General features: G+C 35.6%; 2 protein-coding genes across 4 annotated transcripts in view; one reads left to right on the top strand and one right to left on the bottom strand.

Moving 5' to 3' along the window:
• The first annotated feature begins 6,666 nt into the window (after nucleotides 1–6,666).
• dbx1b (developing brain homeobox 1b) lies at nucleotides 6,667–9,659 on the top strand. The gene is made up of 4 exons (XM_052598404.1): nucleotides 6,667–7,202; nucleotides 7,384–7,485; nucleotides 8,789–8,991; nucleotides 9,091–9,659. The coding sequence occupies exons 1-4, from the start codon at nucleotides 6,845–6,847 to the stop codon at nucleotides 9,391–9,393; spliced, it is 966 nt and encodes a 321-aa protein (XP_052454364.1). The 5' UTR covers nucleotides 6,667–6,844; the 3' UTR covers nucleotides 9,394–9,659.
• A 1,751-nt stretch (nucleotides 9,660–11,410) lies between these two features.
• Nucleotides 11,411–20,157, bottom strand: part of nav2b (neuron navigator 2b) — a 77,826-nt gene continuing 69,079 nt past the window's right edge. For 2 of the 3 annotated variants that reach the window (XM_052597826.1, XM_052597825.1), the window contains 16 exons: nucleotides 18,874–18,957; nucleotides 18,621–18,741; nucleotides 18,365–18,531; nucleotides 17,088–17,260; nucleotides 15,384–15,537; nucleotides 15,044–15,191; nucleotides 14,869–14,966; nucleotides 14,689–14,784; nucleotides 14,438–14,606; nucleotides 14,076–14,311; nucleotides 13,704–13,858; nucleotides 13,517–13,588; nucleotides 12,451–12,647; nucleotides 12,192–12,310; nucleotides 11,914–12,117; nucleotides 11,411–11,835 (listed from right to left, as the gene is read on the bottom strand). In XM_052597826.1, the coding sequence (XP_052453786.1) occupies nucleotides 11,716–11,835; nucleotides 11,914–12,117; nucleotides 12,192–12,310; nucleotides 12,451–12,647; nucleotides 13,517–13,588; nucleotides 13,704–13,858; nucleotides 14,076–14,311; nucleotides 14,438–14,606; nucleotides 14,689–14,784; nucleotides 14,869–14,966; nucleotides 15,044–15,191; nucleotides 15,384–15,537; nucleotides 17,088–17,260; nucleotides 18,365–18,531; nucleotides 18,621–18,741; nucleotides 18,874–18,957 (2,313 nt within the window). In that variant the 3' untranslated portion in view covers nucleotides 11,411–11,715. Of the gene's footprint in view, nucleotides 11,836–11,913; nucleotides 12,118–12,191; nucleotides 12,311–12,450; nucleotides 12,648–13,516; nucleotides 13,589–13,703; nucleotides 13,859–14,075; nucleotides 14,312–14,437; nucleotides 14,607–14,688; nucleotides 14,785–14,868; nucleotides 14,967–15,043; nucleotides 15,192–15,383; nucleotides 15,538–16,068; nucleotides 16,150–17,087; nucleotides 17,261–18,364; nucleotides 18,532–18,620; nucleotides 18,742–18,873; nucleotides 18,958–20,157 lie in introns of all 3 variants that reach the window. The other variant, XM_052597824.1, reaches the window with a different exon arrangement.

Genomic DNA, 20,157 nt, shown 5'->3' on the forward strand with positions numbered 1-20,157 from the left:
CGGGCAGGAGATCCCAGGCCAGAGCACCCCCACTGGTACTTCCCCATGCCTTTCAACCCCACGGCCTACAGCACACAGAGAGGAGATTAGGATTAATCTCAGGTCCGACATGCTGATATTAACACCACCTCTCCCACCCTTCACTCTCCACCGGAAGAAGCGGTACTGTCGCGTCTGTTTTTGGAAGTTGAGGTGGTGGACACAAGAAAGTCTAGGACATGGATTATGCCATATCCTAGAAAACTGAGACATGGAGACATGTTCAAAGGCCTTTTCCAGGAATGAGGATGGGAAATCATTCTTACACCAGCCAAAGTGGTGTCTAGTTCAAGTGAAAACTCTGATCCAGTACCATGCATGTCTTCTTCAATGGTACTCTATATATTGATTGTGTATGTGGTTTTTTGCTTTCAGCAGGAGCAGCTCCAGGTTGTGGATCCAGGATCCAGGTCTCCTTTTTTTAAAATGCTCAACTGAACTGAGGAAGAATACATCCAATTTTTCTGGTTCACTTTTAAAATAAAAAAAATATATACATCTTGTATAAAAAATTTATTGTCATTCGGGGAAGATATTATATTGGCATTTTTTAATTTTAAGGTTGTTTTTAATATAATTGAAGGTTTTTTAATATAGGGCTGCATGTCTTCTAGCTGTCATCTTTTTTTAATTTAAGATTATATGAATATAATAAAAGTTTTCTTACTCGAACAGGTGACAAAAAGAGTTTCTTTGGGTCAATCTCCTCTGAGATGTTTCATTTTGATACATGTTTGAGGATTGAAACATCAGTTTTTATTTACATTAGTCCTTGGCCAGCCACTTTTTATAAGGAGTCTTTTTCTTTTTGTGATATGCGTAGGTACTACACAGAATAAAACTTCTTGAATCAATCTTTTCTGCATGTTTGTGTAGAGTTCCCGAGTTGGCTGTATGCCAAGATTGCAAATTATACGTTATACAATTCAAAATGTAATAAGTAGTGTAACTATTTCAATTATGTTATTAATGTAATTGATTACATTTTTGATTACATTTAGAAATTTCTAACAAATGTTTTCAATTGTTTCATTTTCATTTTCAATTGTTTAAACCAGACAGCATTAACCTTACAGTAGAACTCTGCATATTCAAACAAGAGAACTAACCAAAAGTTCACTTTACTAAACTGATTTTAAATAGCAGAAGGCATTGTGCACATCAAAAACAGGCAAAGCAACAAATTCATATTATTCAATATCCTAGCACCGTTACTCCGGAGGTTATAATTGTTATTTACTATAATAATGTTACAGTATTATTTTTGTAGATTGGTTATTTCAAGAGCCTAAAAACGTTTGTGGTCTATGTGGAACTAGCTCTCCTTTGGCAATAGAGTGGAGCTGTTTTTTTTTGTTGTTCATGAAATGTTTTTCCATGATTATTAAAATTTTGCATTTTACAAAGTAAATTATAATCCAAAGAATACATTATTACAGTTTAAATGAGCGCTCAACAAAAGAGAGATTAAAAACCTGAAACCTAACAGAGTCCACAACAAAATCCCATTCAAAACCACCACCGTGTGAGAGTGCACGTCATTTAAGGAGAATTACACCACCGTAGCACTTTAGCTTTGTTGTCCGACTCAACATATTGCTCCAGTAGTGGGAAAAAAGCTAAATGTCAGCGTCTAACGTCTGCTCACCCTTACCCCTGTTTGCTTATCCCTGTGAGAAAACCCACTCCTTCACATTGTACACATTTATTTCGCACATTTGCGTACTTTTTCCCCCTTTAAGGCCTGACCAGGGAGAAGCGCAGGAATAGGACCCGCACACACACACACACACAGCCAGGCCTTGAAAAGGCAAAAGTTCTTTGCGGTTATGCAAATATAGCAATCTGTAAATGGTCGAGTGAGAGTTATATTTGAATTAAATGAGGCTTTCCCTTTTCATAACGCTGAATTGCAAGCCAAAGTCTCAATACAGAATCCCCACGCCAAGGCCATGCATATTATGCATTTGACGAAATGTGAACTGACACAAATACCGTGGCTCACTTTCAATCCGATTACTCGGCTAAACCACATCAATACCAGCCAGCCAACGGGCGCTAGCGTCCCCCATTCAAGTGGCCAGTGAACAACCCCGGCTCCTCCTCAGTACACAAGCGCCTCAGCTACGTCTGCTTTGCCCCATGTTCAACTTATCAGGCGTACTCAATAGGAGCCTTTCGACAAGGTTCTCTCCCCTGCTCTCTGAGTTCAGGTCTAAAACAAAGCTAAAGATTGTGCTGATGGGCTCAAACTCTCAACACCACCCTATACCCCCCCTTGCAAGCATTTAGCTTTAAATAGGGAGTCCTCCCTCCAAGCACTGGATTTTTTTGTTGTTTGTGTCACATTTTAAGCTCATTGAGTGGCTTTTTCTATTATGAGCGTCAGCAAGAAAAATGGCACAGGTTAGCATGACCAAGGGTCATTTTGTTTGCAGCAGTGATTGCTTGTTAGCAACAAGCCCTTAATTTAAAGTGGTCTTGACAACCACGAGGATTGTTCCTTTTTTCAGGCTGCGTAGCAACGCTTGGGCTTCCCCAGAAACACAATTTAACTAGAGCCATTTACAAGCTTTATTTCAAAACAACCTGACAGGTGCTGAGGAGTCTGAAGAGATTTGCCGTAACTGTGAACATTTATGAGATTAAAATGAGAAGAAAATTCATTTTCCACATTGATGTGGCCTGAGCTCCCATGACCAATTCAAATCTAATCAAAGAACAGATTCTGTGAGATTTTTTTTTTAAATCTCAAAAGCTTGTTGTTTTCTTTTAAATGCGTATGGTGAATTAGCTATTGATGGGTATTGTATTGTATTGTAATGCATTTAAATGAAGTCTTATCTTTAAAAGAACAGAGGATGATGAGAAATATATTATCCATGGGAAATTGATTTAAATTTTGCATCCTAATTATCTAGCAATCTCAACAAAATCTGAAAAACATTTGAATCATACTTGTGTTTCTATCAAAGCATTTAATGACTACTATGATATGTTCTAAAATGTAAGATTTAATTTAAGGAAATTAAAAAAAAATACATTTACATTTTAAATAGGCCTACACATCATGTATTGTGCATATGAAAATTGTTCAATTTACAATGGTTAATCATGGGATATTAAAAGCCAAACATATTTCACAAACCTACAAAAGCTAAATGTATTCATTAATTTTTTATGTGATCCTTTGTTTTCTTTATTGCTATCACTTTTTGTGTTGGGAAACCGTTTTTGTCCTTTTATAATATTTTCCTGTACACATTAGTCAGACTACACGCCATATTTATGTTTAGCGAGTAAAAAGGGTAAGCCCGCCTTTCGATAGGTTGTAATATTTTATAATTTATAGATCAAGTCTAATTTTCACAACTGTTTTCGAGAGTTCTTTTTCTGTCACCTATTTACCTCTGTAACATTAATCGTTTCTGATTTTTCAAACACACGTTTTTAGTAACATCAAAAGTAACATATCGCTAACGTGCAGTTTTCATTGGTGTGTATATATATATATATATATATATATATATATATATATATATATATATATATATATATATATATATATATATATATATATATATCTATATATCTATATATCGCTATAGTGTAATTAAAATATGTAGGCTAATTAATAGTCATTTCACCAAAACACGCTTCAAAGCCAAATTACAACTTAATACTGGTCTTCAAGTTACCGGTCAGATGTTTCTGTCTTTGGTGATTTGTGAAGCTGCAGAGATGTGTCGCGCAAAAGCTGTCCGAAAAGAACAGGTGTTCTGTCTGACGCAAATCAAAACGCTTTGTTCTGCAGACTTATGTTTGCTCCGGCGTTATGTGTAATGCAGAGTTAATATCAGTTTAATGCAGTCGATGCTTTTCTGTATTTTGGGTCTTGGTTAATCTCCTCAGTGTTCTGTCGTCTTCGGATCTACAGAAACAGATGCTGGGTCCGTCTAAAAGGGGTTTGCAGGAAGGGCAGCTTAAGGTGTTAAAGACAGTCTCAAATGCAGTTTTAAAATGTTACTTAAAGATATTGATTCAATTTAAAAGATCTAATCATAATTTGCATTGGGTTATTATTACTCTGTAAAATGTTCCAGAAATAAAGAAATTAGCTAAATAAACTACAATACAGACTTTATGACATTTCATTGGCTTAGTATGTTTCTGTTCCTGTGTCATTTAATTATATAATATTATTATAGCCTACCAACATATTTGAACTATAATATATATATTTTTTTCTTCCCCCATACATTATGAGTACTTGGTGTAAAAAAAAAATAATACCATAATTTTCAATAACAGGCCTATTATACTGCCAAGTTTTTCGTTTTCTGATAAAATTACGTTTTTTAAAGTGCTTTAATCATTGCATTGTAATTTCACTTAAGTTGCTTGAAACCAAAACTACAGAATGTGGATAATAAAATGAAGCCAAATTATTATCGGTTTATGCCGCTGAGCTCACCAAGGAGAATGGCCTCAAAACAACCTGTAAGGCAAATGCGCGGGCGTTAATGTGTGTCCGGAGGAGGGAAGGCAAATTTATATGGATATAATAACTTAGAAATGTGTCTTTAATGGGTTTAATTCAGCGCCCGACCAGCTGCACTCCCTCTAATTGGTAAAGAGAAAACAATCGTGCCATGGCTTGAAAAGCAAGCAGAAATTAGTTTCGGTCACCGAGGCTAAGCTATATTTCCTGCAAACCATCTGCTTGATAGGTACAATAGAGGGATTTTCAAGTGCAAGAGAAAGAATAAAGTGCTTTGAACCTGCAGAAGTCTTTTGGGTCTCTTGGGTTTTCTGAAGGTGATGAGGTGTCTTAATACAACTGCCCCGGGCGGTGCTAAAAACAACTGGTGCAAATCTAACGGTCGTATTATTTGGTAACAGTTGGAATAACTACATGCTAATCACTTACGGTTCTGTTATTGGCGTGTTGATTTATTGTAATACTTGTTTAAGCTGCAGCAAAAGCTGTCAACAAAAATGTTAAATTCAGTGAGGAAATGATCACAATTGATTAACACGATTAATACATTGATAATAAAGCTAGATGTACTGTTTTTTCTGGTTTTGTTGGCCAAAGTAAAAAAGCTAGGGATATCTACTGGGCCGCGATGAGGGAATTACAGCTGTCCAGAAATTACGTGCGCGCAGGCCCCCAACAAAGATTTTTTTTTTGCTTTTACTAAGATGGTTGCTAAGACTTCTTAAGATGCACTAAGACGGCTGTCGAGCTGATCCCTTTTTTTAAAACTTCTGAAATATTGTTTAAAGAGCCAATATCACTGCGAAAGAGCAACGCCTGGCGCATAATTTCATGGAGATTTACTCGCCGTGTCATCGCTCAGGGCTCACGCGGACTGTCTTCCCCTCGTCTTTTTTCTGTCCAAATCAAAGCGCACGAGTTGACTCCGCGGAGATAAATGTGAAGGTAGCTGCAAGAAAATGAATGGATAGTGGGACAAATCCTGACAGAGCGGCGGTCAAACGCCATTAGTCACAGGTCTTAGCCCACAGGCTTAGGGATTCACCTCTTTTGGTGCATCTGACAGAAGAGAGCGTCTGTCCCAATAAAAGCCTCCAAGGAGAAATCCTTTTGTTCGCGCTTTTTCTCGTTTTATAATATATTTTATCAGTAGGCGTTGGTCATTTTCCCCCTGCGGTTTAGCAGCAAAACTTGAAAGGTTGTGCTTTGCCATAGCACATTAAACCTTATCCACGTGTGGCGCAGCATGTTCTCTGACCCAGCTCCTCACACAATGAAATTCCTCTTTTTTACTCTCTGTAACTCAATGGAAGAAATGTGTGTGACCTGTGTAGCCCAATTCAGTCAACCATGGAGGAAAGAAATGTTGTCTAGAATTGTTATTTCGGATCATTCTATCTATCTATCTATCTATCTATCTATCTATCTATCTATCTATCTATCTATCTATCTATCTATCTATCTATCTATCTATCTGAGCAGAAAATAGAGGTTGGCAACTACTACACTGAAAAAAAAGTGTTTAGAAGTATTTTCTTGTATAAAGTAGTCCAATATTCTTTATTTAAACTTCGAAAAAATATTTTCCATATTAGCTTTCGTGCTTTAGCGTTTTAAATTATTTATTTTACAAACACTGGACAGTATAGCCATACAATAAAATGTCTTTATCTGTAACATTTGTGTCATTACTAGACGATTTTTCGGATAATTGAAATTAAAGCGGTTGAATAACGTTAGTAATTAACTTACAGGTTGTAACCCAGCACTATTTTACTTCTAAGTTTGCAGTTAAAATGATTTTACCAGCCCTTTTCATTATATTGGTTATTTTTAGAGACTGGTTTTACTTTAATTTATTATGTTTCAAGGTGTAATGCCTAGATTATAAAAAAAAAAAAGTATGTTCATTGTGTTTCGTATAGGCAAAGCAGAAAGTGTTTTTAGTGCAAAATTTGTTACGTCAAGACTTTGATGATCAACTTTTCTTTTTTCATAAAAAACCGTTGTCTGCGGTTTGCTTGTGGTGTCTAATCCAATCCGAATTTCTTCTGTCCAATCAGGACACGCCGCCTCTAGAGTAAACGGAACTCACGTTGAGATTTTGCTTGAACTTTATTGTTAGAGCTGTCACCCATGAAAAGGCTTCTTCAGCGGTCCAATATAAAAACCCCTGGAAAAGAGAGGGACGGACAAGAGCTCCTTCATTCTGCCCTCTTGGACTCTAATCTACGCAAGGCTCTGTAGTGAGAGAGTAACAGCACGTGTATTCCTCGCTGTCATTTTCAACAAAAAAACGGTGCAATGATGTTGCCAAGTGTTATTGCGCCACCTGCTATGTATCCAAACTTTCTAAGGCCCTCGGCGGCTCTTTCCTTGCCTTCCACTTTACATTCGGCGTTCACCACGCACTCGAGTTTCCTGGTGGAGGACCTGTTGCGGATCAGCAGACCTGCCACCTTCATGCACAGGAGCATCCCGTCTCCAAGCGCATCTCCTCCGGCTATAGGAGCCACAACTCTGAACAACTCTTCCGCAGTCCACGTCGCCATGTCTACATCTTTGCCAAAAAGATCAAGCTCTCCACAAACATCAATTCCAAACGATCCAAATTACTTGAAGTTTGGAGTGAATGCTATTCTCGCGTCAACAACACGTAACGGTACGTTTCTTTTATGTTTATAAACTAGCAACTTTATTATTTTGATAAAGCATCAAAAAGTGTAACTGTCTTGAATGTTTTGTTTAAAATACGCTAACGAAGATCTTAGCGACATTTTTTTTATGTCACATTCAACTTGTACATTTCATTTAATTAAAGTCCGCTTAATTTTGTGTCATAGCTTCACCACCACCTTCAGTGCAAGGGATGAATGTGAAAACATTCCCGTTCCCATGTTTTGACGCCTCATTCCACCCATTCATCAGAGCATCATATTTCCCAGGTGGGTTCCTAAAAAAAATCGCTGTGTCATTTCTTATTTCGGTCAAACTGATGGGCCTTCAGAATCTGCTTCCAATGCTGGTATTTGTAGGACATTGTGGAATCAGTCTCGCTGATTTGATGCCCTATTTAGCAAACGCAGTGACTGCTGACATTTTGCACCGCTTCCCCTAATCCACAAATTAGCCGGAATTGTCATGGTCCCAATTTAAGGCGGGTCTGCTCTCACAAGCAAACTGTTGGCGTCTCTTCATCGCTGCCTTTTCCCACCGAGGCAGTGTACTTAGTTACTGATTGGCAACAATGCTTTCAGCACCATGACCAATTGGTCAGCTCCCTCTGGGCAGCCACACACAGACCCGTAGTTGACTTAAGAATGCTGCTGATAGGCATTTACCAGTCATGGACTAATTCCCCTATTAGCTTCTATTCAGTATTTCAATATTCTCACAAGACCACATAGAGTGAGGGGAGTCTTCGCGGGACGTCCAAGCAAACGTTTTGGTCTCATATAGCAGCATGAAAATTGCTTAACAGGGTGTAGTAGTCTTAATTAGGATACAGTGATCACTACTAGCAATATAAATTGATTATAAAAGTTTCTTAAAAATTACTCTAAAAAGAGTAATGTTTACGAAAAATATATTTGTATATTGGTTAAAGCTAAGTATACCTCAGATAAAACCAATAAAAGTGGGTCCATTTTGCGTTAAGCTTCATGTCCATCAATCCAATGAATGCGGGCTACAAATAGCCTTGTGGATCGTGCACTCATTCAGACCAGCGATAATAGACTGATTCTTTTCACCGCGGTGTGAATACGTCAACAAAACAACTTGAGCAGTATGAAAGGCTTTTCGTGTCCATTTAATGAAAATATCTGGGGGCAAACATAGTCCCCCGCCATCAGTATTCTCAAAATGTCCCTGGCATGCCGTTGTGTTTAGTTTTAAAGTGTAAATCTCTTTTGTGGCCGTAATATATGGCTTTAGTGGCCTGTCCTAAGCCTTTTTCAGTCAGTTCATTACTACACAATTACCGTCCACGCTTCATTAGCACCTCTATCTTTCACTGGAGCGCTCTGAATGACTGCTCGCCCTTGTTACCATACCAATGCTTTTGGGAACCAAGCAATGTGCTAATTAGCTTCCTCGCTCCTTATCACTCAAACAGTAAACAGTTTGGTTTAATACATGTATATATATTAAAGCCCAACTTTCGTTCCAAGCCCAAATACTACTTCCTGTTCTTAGAAAAGACTAGTATTAGCTTAATTTGAGAGTTTGTTTGGTTGTTTCCTATAGCATCGTCTTCAGCAGTGCCAATTCCCGGGACTTTCGCATGGCCCCTTACGACTCGAGGGAAGCCGAGGAGAGGGATGCTTCGACGGGCCGTCTTCTCTGACGTGCAGCGAAAAGCGCTGGAGAAGATGTTTCAGAAACAGAAGTACATCAGCAAACCAGACAGAAAGAAACTTGCGACCAAACTTGGCCTTAAAGACTCTCAGGTAAGCTGATGTGGTCCATAAACATATTTTTTATCGTACCTTTGTGGGTGTCTGAGGTAAACTCTGTGTGCTCATGTCTTGCGAACTCTTTCTCATCAGGTTAAAATTTGGTTCCAAAACCGAAGAATGAAATGGCGCAATTCCAAAGAAAGAGAGCTTCTGTCGTCAGGAGGTTGCAGGGAACAAACATTACCGACGAAAATGAACCCTAATCCTGACCTGAGCGACGTTGGAAAAAAGTTTGAGACAGACGCGGCTCTGAGAGAAAGCCCGCGCGCGCCTTTTTATCAGGCTGGCGGAGATCACGAGCTCAACGTAGATTTACATTTCACCTCGCCTTCTATCTCCAGCAAGCACTCAGACTTCTCAGAATCAGAGGACGAGGAAATAACCGTGTCATAATCACTAAGCAGACTGTGTAATGTTTATATGTTTATGCACAAAACTGGAGGAAAACTTTCCGAAAAGTGGCCTTGTTTCACACGGTAGCCGTGTGAACTTTTTAGTTTAAGAGAGAACGTCGTAACCGCTGCGTTTTTGGCAGCTTGTATAGTGTTTTGTATGGAGTTTTTATACCAAGATTATTATAATCTTTCTTAATGTTTTGGGATACTTTGTCTATAATCTTAAATACGTAGGTGGCACATTTCTAACTTAAAAGTCTTATATTATTTTGTATACTGATGTTGTTTTTTGTTTTTGTCTTTTTGTAAAAATGTATATACATTTGAAAAAAATAATTTTACAAATTAAAAATCCAAAGCAAAATACCAAAATTTTCGTTTTTGTCTGAATTGAAATAACATTAATGCATGGTCAGATACAACAGACTGTATATGATTTTTGACCAAATTAAAATGATGCAAAATTGTATTCACCTAAAAGCAATATTTGTATCCATTTCCACAAATTACTTGTTAAAAAAATAAAAATACAATGATATTATTAGGCTATTATATAATACTAATGCCAATCATCAATGGCAATAATAATCATGGATCAATGAAACAATGTCATACTTGCTCACTCCTTCCACAGCTACTGAAAAAAACACAACTGTTGACAGTTTGCCCGTCACAGAATAACTATCAGAGATTCAGTTTGAGAGGAAAATAATCACATTTATTCCAAAGGGTCACATGCAGTCACTAAATTGACAATGAAGAAAGTCATTAATCATCAAAAACAACTTTACATGAAACAATTCCTCTTAAAGACTACAGAAACAAATAAAACATGAGGAAAATATTTACAATATATTACAACTGAAAATATACACAAACTCAATCAAAATTCAGTCTTTGGTTTTCTAAAATTATCAGCAATTTATGGGAAAGTAGACACTATTTGCTTTATTTATTATTATTATTATTATTATTAATTATAAACATTTAATTGTTTTCCACACAAAAGTTTTCATGTGTTGAAGAAATAAAAATCTTGGCCGTACTTAAAGCACAGCTAATTATTTGGTGGGATCTAACAGAAAAAAGAAAGAAAGAAAGAAATACTGCATAAGGTCTTCTATTAAAACATGTTGTAGAAATTTATTTTAAAATGAACCTTTGACAAATTTCTTTTTCTAGTTAAACAAAATGTCTTTCAAATAAAATATCTCTCAGTAATCCATTTGGACTTCATGTAATTGTTTGCCACATTAGCAAGACACACTAACCCCAGATATTCAGATTAAAGCACATCACACAGATTCTTGTGCCAAATCATTTTGAATGTATAACTCCCCCAAGATCTTCAGCATAGACCTTAATAATTCCAATAATAGAAGGTCCTTTCTCCCCTTAAGTATTTTTAGATAAACATACTCTCCCACTGAACAAAGCTCATTTTATGCAGCTGTCCTTGTAGATTTATAAGAATCTATAAAAGTTAGTAAGTTTTGGTTTCAAGTCTTCCTGATATCAACAGTATTGCAAAAATGCCACTATATTGCCCGTAATAGTTTTTATTAATAGAGATTGCTTGGTAAAACCTTTTCTGTTATTGACTAAATGTTTACCAGAGAGTCTGTTGTGATGAAGTTAAATATTATTTTAATGTAACAATATTGCATAGAGAATATTGTAATAGATAAAGAGGCACAATCTATGCTCCTGGCACAAAATTTGCTTTAATATTATCAATACTTTTCCAAACAGCTCTTTATGTTATGCAAGTGTTACCAAAATACCTTTTTGTTGGTGAAAAGCAACCACAATACGGTTCATATTTAACTATATATTTCTGTCAGGTCCCACAGATAGTACACTATTGGAAGTTTATAATTTCCTTGCATTATTTGCATTTGTATAAAGTTTTAGATCTTTAAGACATACGCTAGCCTGTCTCAAGTCTTGTAAGGCATTATTATAAAGTTCAGCACCAAAGTTTTTCACTAGTACATAAGTCACCCAACATTAGATAGTATTTAGAAAGTTTAATACATGACTGAAAATAAACAAGAATTGGCAAGTCTTGGGAGTTGCTACATCTCAACTAGGTTTATCTCCTTTTTGAACACATTTATACCACCATCTAGTGTCGATTTCAGGAAATGACGATCTTTGATGAATATTAAACCTCTTGAACATGTTTTTTCTTGCATTTCAGGTGATGATTAGGCTGTGATGTGACTTACTAATCAATACTGATTTTTTCAGGGTTTCCAGCACCCTGTTTTACAGGTTACCAGCACCATGTAGATTCATATGAAAGACAAATCTGATATTAAAAAGTCTCAGAAGAGTCCAGCGTGTCATCTTGGTGACTGTTGCTGGTGGAATCGCTGTCGTAGCTCTCTGTCCCTCCGCAGTGAGCCGTCTCCTTCAACCTCATTAACATATTCATCTGTGGTAATAGGAACAGTATAGTACATGGTAAATCTTCCTAAGTAAGAACTATGTAGATACAATTTATATAACTTACCAGTGGGTCGTCTTCTGATTTTCCCTGAGCAGGGTGCTTGCGAGGACTGCCCTCCTGTGATATATAGTACCCGTCAAACCCAACGTCCTCTGGCCGAAGTTGCAGCAGGGAATGCCACTCGTGTTGCTGTGGACTTGCCACCCAAGGGAAGCTCTCCATCACCCACTTCGCTGGGTCCTCCCATGATGCCTTACGGCCATACGTCTGCAGAACAAACAGACAGTTGTTGGTTTGTTTGCTTTAGCATCCCAATATTGTAATGAAGGAAGGCACCTTACCTGCAGCCCTTCTCTGACCGCCTCCAGCATGTAGGGGATGATGGAGTAGTTCCACAGATCAGTGAACCACACTCTTGAGCCTTCAACGTCCATTGGGCAGGACAAAAAGAGTCGAGGTCCTGTGGTGGACAAAAGATACACAACAGGTTTCATACACAACAAAATAGTCATTTATTTATATGGAACAACATTAGAAAGAATTGACAAATTCTAAGGTAGGCGTATGGGTGATTGTGATTGGTTGTTTCTCCACACTCACCAATTGTGACATCAGAAGAACTGTGTGTTTCCAGGAAGCGGTTGAGATGATGCCAAACACATGGGATCCACTCAATGATCTTAACTAGCTCACCGTTCCTCACACGACTGCTGATCTCGGTTTCTAGAAGCTTCCGTCGCAGGTACCGACCCAGAAAACCTTTCAGTGGCTCCATATGATTGGCACACAAAACCCATCTGAAATAAGAGACCAAGTACAAGACTGGATCCACCTTTACCCATGTATTATGAGCTTGAGCAAAATAAGTGTTGAGTAATGCTTGCAGGACCTCTTGTGGAGAGTTGAGGTATAGCAATTAGCAAATCCAAATAATTTTTATGCTATATAATACATGCATAAATAAATTGTTTATATATATATTGGAAAAGTATTGATAATATTAAAGCAAATTTTGTGCCAGGAGCATAGTTTGTGCCTCTTTATCTAGTACAAGATTCTGTATGCAATATTGTGTGTGTGTGTGTGTGTGTATGTATACATATATATATATATATATATATATATATATATATATATATATATATATATATATATATATATATATATATATATATATATATATATATATATATATATATATATATATATATACTTTTTTTACTTGTGAGCATATTAGAACAATTTCTAAAGGATCATGTGACACTAAAAACCGATTTAACGGCTGCTAAATGTATTTAGCTTTGAGATCACATGAAAAAATACAGTACAAAATATAGTAATATAGTAAAATACAAAAATAAAGATAACAATAGAGAACACTTCCTTTAAATTTCAACATATTACTGTTTTTACTGTATTCTTATCAGATATATGCAGCCTGTATTTGTTATATAAAAAATAAACTTAAAATAATAATAATAATAATATATATATATATATATATATATATATATATATATATATATATATATATATATATGAGTATAAGTGTTGTATGAAAAAAATAATAACACTAATATTAAAAATTCATTAAATATAAATATAGATATTATTGAAAAAATATAAAAAAAAATTGTAGTGAATCAAAATCTGAATGAGATGATACCTGAAATTATGATGAAGCTGTAGATTTGGAGTTGGTGACGGGGTTTGATTCATGGTTCCAATGATGTAAGGACTGTGAGAAAATAATACAATTAAACATATATGAAATCTACCATAAAACCTGAAACTTTAAACAACAAATCTGAATTTTCACAGTTAAAATCATTGCCGTGATCTGTGTTGCTCACCACTGGTGGTTCTTGCAGTTGAGCAGGCCGTTGAAAATCTCAGCCAGTGAGGTGATATGGTGAAGGTTATCTAGTATAAGCACCACAGGTATGTCAACAGCATGTGCATTGGTTTTACACACGTCTGCCAGGTTGGACAAGTACTGCTTCAGCTCCTGTATAAAACACACTGTGCGTTATTACCAGAACCTTCAAATTTGCAGCATGCTGAAAGAAAAACCTTGGAGTTTTGTAACACTAAAAGTGTTTAGAATCTATTAAATTGCTGAATAAATCAGCTGCCTACAATTCCTCACTGTTTACAAAGAAAATTACTGAGTGAATAGGAAATAAACCTGTCATTAAGTTTTGTATTTAATCAGATTAACTGACCTTAGTAGTTTTGTTATCCACATTGAAAGTGGCGATTGCTTGATGTTCCAGCTGTTTTCCCTCTTTCAGGACCAAGTACTCGGCCAGTCTGCTGGCTAGAAAGCTCTTCCCTGTCCCAGAAGGCCCTGAAAAGATGATTCGTCTGTGCTCCTCCAGCTGAGAGATGTATCGCTGCAGAACTGGCTTCGGAATGAGCGTCTCGAACGCCAAACTGTCCTCACTGTTGACAGACAAGTCTGCAAAATGGGGAGACAAGGCTTCGGTCATGAGAAAACTGTCAGAGACCTGTATCATCAATGTATTTCAATGGTGTGGTGTCATGTTTTCAAGACGAGTTACTTCTTAAAGAGCAACAGTCATACCTTTCAGCTTGACGGAGATGGTGTCGCTTTCTCCCACAAGATAACCGCATGGCAGGAGTTCTGGTGTGTCTGCATCACTGGCACGATGGATGTCTGCAATGCTGTACTCCATCACACTGTCAGTGTTCAGACCCAGCTGCGTGACAGGATCTACGTAGATGATATATTCCTGTTGGAATGACACGAACGTTTTTTTTTCATACGATTTCAACTTAAAGCTCTCTAAACTCTAGGTAAACAAGTTTTTGTACCTTAAAGAGTCGTCTGACTACGCCATCTAGGACATCCCATTTGGTTTTTCCACTGACACCGATGCATCCCAGCAAGAACTGAGAAGGTCTGCACTCCTGCCAAAAGCAGTACAAAGAAGTGTTTGAAGTGCCCTTGATGAGATCATCAAGTTATTTTTACTGAACAGTCTTGAGCTGTACCTCTTTCCACTCTGGATCTTTCTCTAGACTGACCACGACCTTCACATGCTGTCCCTCTTTCCAGGAACTTCCATCTCCACTGTCTTCTAGCAACATATCTATAATTCAACCGAGAATTTCAGTCGTTTGCAATGCCACAAAAATATAATTTTTGAAGTTAAGAAGTCTTCTCTACCTAAGCTGGTGGATTCTGTGAGGCTGAGTTGAGAAGAAAGGCCCACAGAACAAGGGGAGATGGACATCTGAGAAGGAGCTCTGCTGCCACTGCCTTGGCTCTCCATCTTTAATCTGTCATTCTCCACTTTCAGCCTCTCAATCTCAATCTGTTAGGATAAAATGGATTTTAAAACAGAATTAAATAACAAAATGGGCCTCCACATCAAACATATTGAATGATAAAGTGTGAGTATAAGAGCAGAAAAAGTATTCTTGTAGCTTCATAACATTACAGTTGAACCACTGATATCACATGGACTATTTTAACGATATCCTTGATCCTTGCTGCAGATGCTCACTTGCATGCGGCTCATGGACTCTCGTAATTGGTCCAATTGGTGGGCGGAGCTGAGAGCCTCCAATCTGATGTCTGTGAGTTTCATTTCTTTATCACGCAGTTCACTGCGCAACTGCATGACTGTTTCAGCCTCGCTGTCCGTGCACTCTGAAATCCTGCGACAAACACATACGGAATATCAAACAAAAAAAGAAACAAACGAGATGAATTTAAAACACGTCAGCGGAAAACAAAACAGAAAACAAAAAACAATGCAAACAAATAAGACAAACAAAGATAAAAAACAAAGCAAAACAAACAAAAAACACTTAATTACCAAACAAACTATATATACACACAAACAAATAAAATAAATTAAAGTTGTGTTTTGTTTTGATTATAAGAATATTAATTTTTTTGTAATTTGAATGAAAAACAATGAAAAAAAAAATCACAAACCATTTAATTTTGATTAACAGTGAAAGTGAATTTGCATATCAATGAACTGTGGAAGTAGTGCAAGAATTGGAAATAGCAACAATACTTAATTATTTATGAATCAGGGCATATAGTGTTTTAAAACTGTTAACTGCTCAGAATGAATAATGTAGGAGTAATTGGTTGAACATCTGTTCTTGGCATTTTATTCAGGGATCTGATCATCAGAGATTGAGAAATATTGGTATTGTTTGTGCCATTCCCTTTACCGTGCCAGTGAGGCAGACCTCATGGACTTGCTGCTACAGCCCCAGACAGGCCCGTCTGCAGGCAGCGAGGACAGTTGAGGACTACAAACATACACATATCAACCATGAGAGAAACTCTGAGGGTGTTCCACGTTGCACTGGACATTTGTTAAGCACTATCACATTGAGAGTTGCTCTGCAGCAACATAAAATGTGGGTGTGTGTAACTTTTTAGTTTACAAAATGGGTGGTATTTTCCAAAAAACACTACCTAGTTCTAGACTAAATCACACTGTAAATGGTGCTTGTCTATTATAAATCTTTCTTCCATCCAAAATTAGGCTTAAGAAGTTTCCAGAAAATCAAATATTTCAGAAAACTCCTGGTTAAAGATGTGCTACCTGAACCAAGACAAAAAGGAATCGGGCTATTATTATACAAAAATAAGAAATAATAAAACTATTATTATTATTATTACTAATCAATATGTTATTATTATTATTATTATTATTATTATTATTATTATTATTAAAGCAAGAAAAAAATAACTTAGATACTGAGATAATAGATACATTTATAATAATAATAAATTATAAAATAATAATTTACAATAAATGATTAAATAAATAAATAAATGATCAGTAATAACAATAACATTAATAATAATACTATATTTTACTAGTATTATTGTTGTTGATTATGTGAGGAGCTTAATAGATACATTTTTAATAATAAATACACAATTATAAATAAATATTAACAAATAATAATAAATAATATGTTATTATTTTAATCTAATTTAACTGCACACTCATTCTGACACAAAATAAAAATAAGAATTATGGGTTGAAAAACTATTTTTAATGAACAGATATTATTATAGTAAGTTATAAATTAAAATAAATATATGTATAATAATAATAATTTTGATAGAATTGTAAAATATCCATTTACAATAAATTCCTAATTAAAATAAATGTCTAAAAATAATAATAACTACTTTTTTATTAGGATTATTGTTGTTGTTGTGAGGAGCTTACAGGGAGTTGGAATGGGAGTTGCGTATCATTGGAGAAGAGGCCGTTGAGCTGTTATAGGGGAGTTTGGGTGAAGATGGCATAGAAGAGTCGGTCATCTCTTCAATGTCCGAGTGAGAAGACGCCGATTTAGGAGACTTTTTCTTCCCAAATGCTTGTTTAAAGGAGCTCCGCAGCTGTGGAAAAAACAAATGTCTTACTAAGAAACCTTCAACACACAGCTGTTAGTAGCTAATATGCTTTTTAAAGTTTATCTTTATGAACTACCCCTTTAAAACATTCAAGAAATATAAAACGATATTCCGAAGGAGTCATGTATCCCACCTTACCTCATACACCTGTACCATAACATGAAAGCACAGGGAAAATCAGACAAAAACCATAATTCAACACCATTTAGCTAAATAACCACTCACTCGAACAGTTAACAGAGTTTTCATAATAAAAATGCAAAATGTGATAAACTGCACAACATAAATCTGATAGATCTAGTGATGAAGAACACTTGTTCTAGCTCTAAAACTGCAGAACGACATCAACACTTCGACAACAAGGTTAGCTTCGCATACGTAGTTATCAGGCAATTTTCCTCCACCAGATGATACGGCCTGAATGCAAGAGGGCAAATGAATTTATGATATGGACGACTGATATTTACTCTCCACTTTCAAAACAAATAGTGCTGTCAAACGATTAATCGCGATTAATCGCATTCAAAATAAATGTTTTTGTTTACATAATATCTTGTGTGCACTGTTTATATTATTATGTATATATAAATACATACACATGCATGTGTATATTTAAGAAAAAATTATTTATATACACAATATAAATTGTGTGTGCATATTTTCAAATACTGTGTGTGTGTGTATTTATATATTTGTAAGTCGCTTTGGATAAAAGCATCTGCTAAATGTTTAAATGCAAATGTAAATATATACATAATAAATATACACAGTACACACACATATAATATGTAAACAAAAACTTTTGTTTTGGATGCGATTAATCGCGATTAATCGTTTGAAACAAACACATAAAGCCAAGTTTAAGCCACTAAGGTACTACTAAGACACAAGTATTCACCTTTCCTCCACCACATGAAGGCTGATGACATGAAACATCCACAAATGAAAAGAAAATGCAACGTTTAAATAGTTAAAACAAATAAATAATCCAATCTAGCATTGATCTAACTCTAGTAAGACTTGGAGAGAACCGTGTTTTAGGAGAAAAGAAGGAATTTTTGTATTGGATGGATGGGTTTGAAAACTCACCCAGTTTTTCTTCTTCTTCTTGTTCTTAGCATCCAGCTCTAGGTTGCTGCCGATGCTGGAGTGGCTGGTGGCGCTGGTCATGCTGGAGACGCTGTCTGAGGAGGGCTGCCTGTGGATCCGCAACTCCCGCTGGGACTGAGGCGACCCGTTGACAGAATCAAGAGAAACTGAGGGAGAGAACGGAAAAGAAAAATGAAGCATAGGTAACACATGCGATACTGTTCATTTTATTGTACTAAAGTTATTGAGATCTCACCCTTGCGGTTTGTTAATGTTGGGTCTGGTGTGTTAATGACTCCATTGATGGTGGCTTGAGTCGCTGAGTTCTGCTTCTGAAGGAGCTCAATGTTCTTCCTCAAGTCATTCAGCTCTGTGTCCTGCAAAAAAGGGAGATTAAACGATATTCAATTGTTTTTAACAATTATACATTTTTAGAGACCAAATGAAGCTGTTTTCCTCATAGGGATGTATTTTAGGTTATAATACGTCATGAGGACTTAATAAAACACCTTCTGTTCTGCCGTCGTCGTCAGGCTCTGCAGTCGGATGGTCATGTTTCCTAAACTCTGCTCAAAAGCCGCAACAAGGTGAGCCTGAGGACACACACAATTTCATTTACCAAGTAAATCCGTTTTATTTTATTAAGCAAAATGCCATAAATGGACAAAGACTCAGAGCAGTAGTAGAGTTAAACCAGATGTTGAGCAGTCAACTGAAGCATGATCACATTTCTAGAAAAATGTGGGTTGCAGCTTGTCAGTAATGGATCCAAATATGTCTGTGAGACTGAGTTTTGTGATAAAGACAAGCCGTGGCATGAACTCGGGTTGTTAAGCTGGCGTTTAGAGGATAAAGAAACGGGTCAAAACTCAATAGCCAGTTTAAAGACTGACATATCCTCACCTAATGTCAACAAAAAACAGGAACATAAATACAGAAATATTTGTATGTAAATAAACACAAAATTTAAATAAAAAAAGATTGTATAAAATTCCAAAATGATAAATACTACTAATAAAAGCAAAAAATATTATAAACTATTTTATACTCCACTTTTATTGTAAGATAATTTTATATAATTGCCATATTTATTACAAAATGCATTAATATTTACATTTTTAATAACAATAAATGTTTATAAATGTATATAATATTTTGGGTTTTATAGTATAATCTAATTAGCTTTTATACACACACACACACACACACACACATATGCATACTGTACATTAACACAGAAACAATCAGCATAATAAATTATAGATCGATATAACTGATACGGATAACAGATGCGTATTCATAGTATAGTTTCATAATAAACAATGCTACTTTCAGCTGTGACAATCACACACACACACACACACACACACAATGTATGCATATAATATAGAAATATAATATAATAATAAGGTCTAAAATCAATTCATAATAATACTACAAATTTCATAAAAATATACATTCTATATATGTATGTATATTCAATAAATAGTTAGGAATGTATGTAATATTCTGGATAGAATAGTATAATTTAATTTGCTTAATATAAATACACACATGTATATATTTTAAGATATATATATAATATGTAATATATATGTAATATATTTATTTTCATTTAATAAATAAATATATAAAATTGTATATATATATATATATATATATATATATATATATATATATATTAGTGCTGTCAATCGATTAAAAAAAATTAACTAATTAATCGCAAAATTTTTAAAATTAATCGCGATTAATCGCGATTAATCGCAATTAAAAGACTGAAACTTTTTGGATAT

Source organism: Carassius gibelio, chromosome B25, assembly GCF_023724105.1.
Source record: "Carassius gibelio isolate Cgi1373 ecotype wild population from Czech Republic chromosome B25, carGib1.2-hapl.c, whole genome shotgun sequence".
In the NCBI taxonomy this organism is placed as follows: Eukaryota; Metazoa; Chordata; class Actinopteri; order Cypriniformes; family Cyprinidae; genus Carassius; species Carassius gibelio.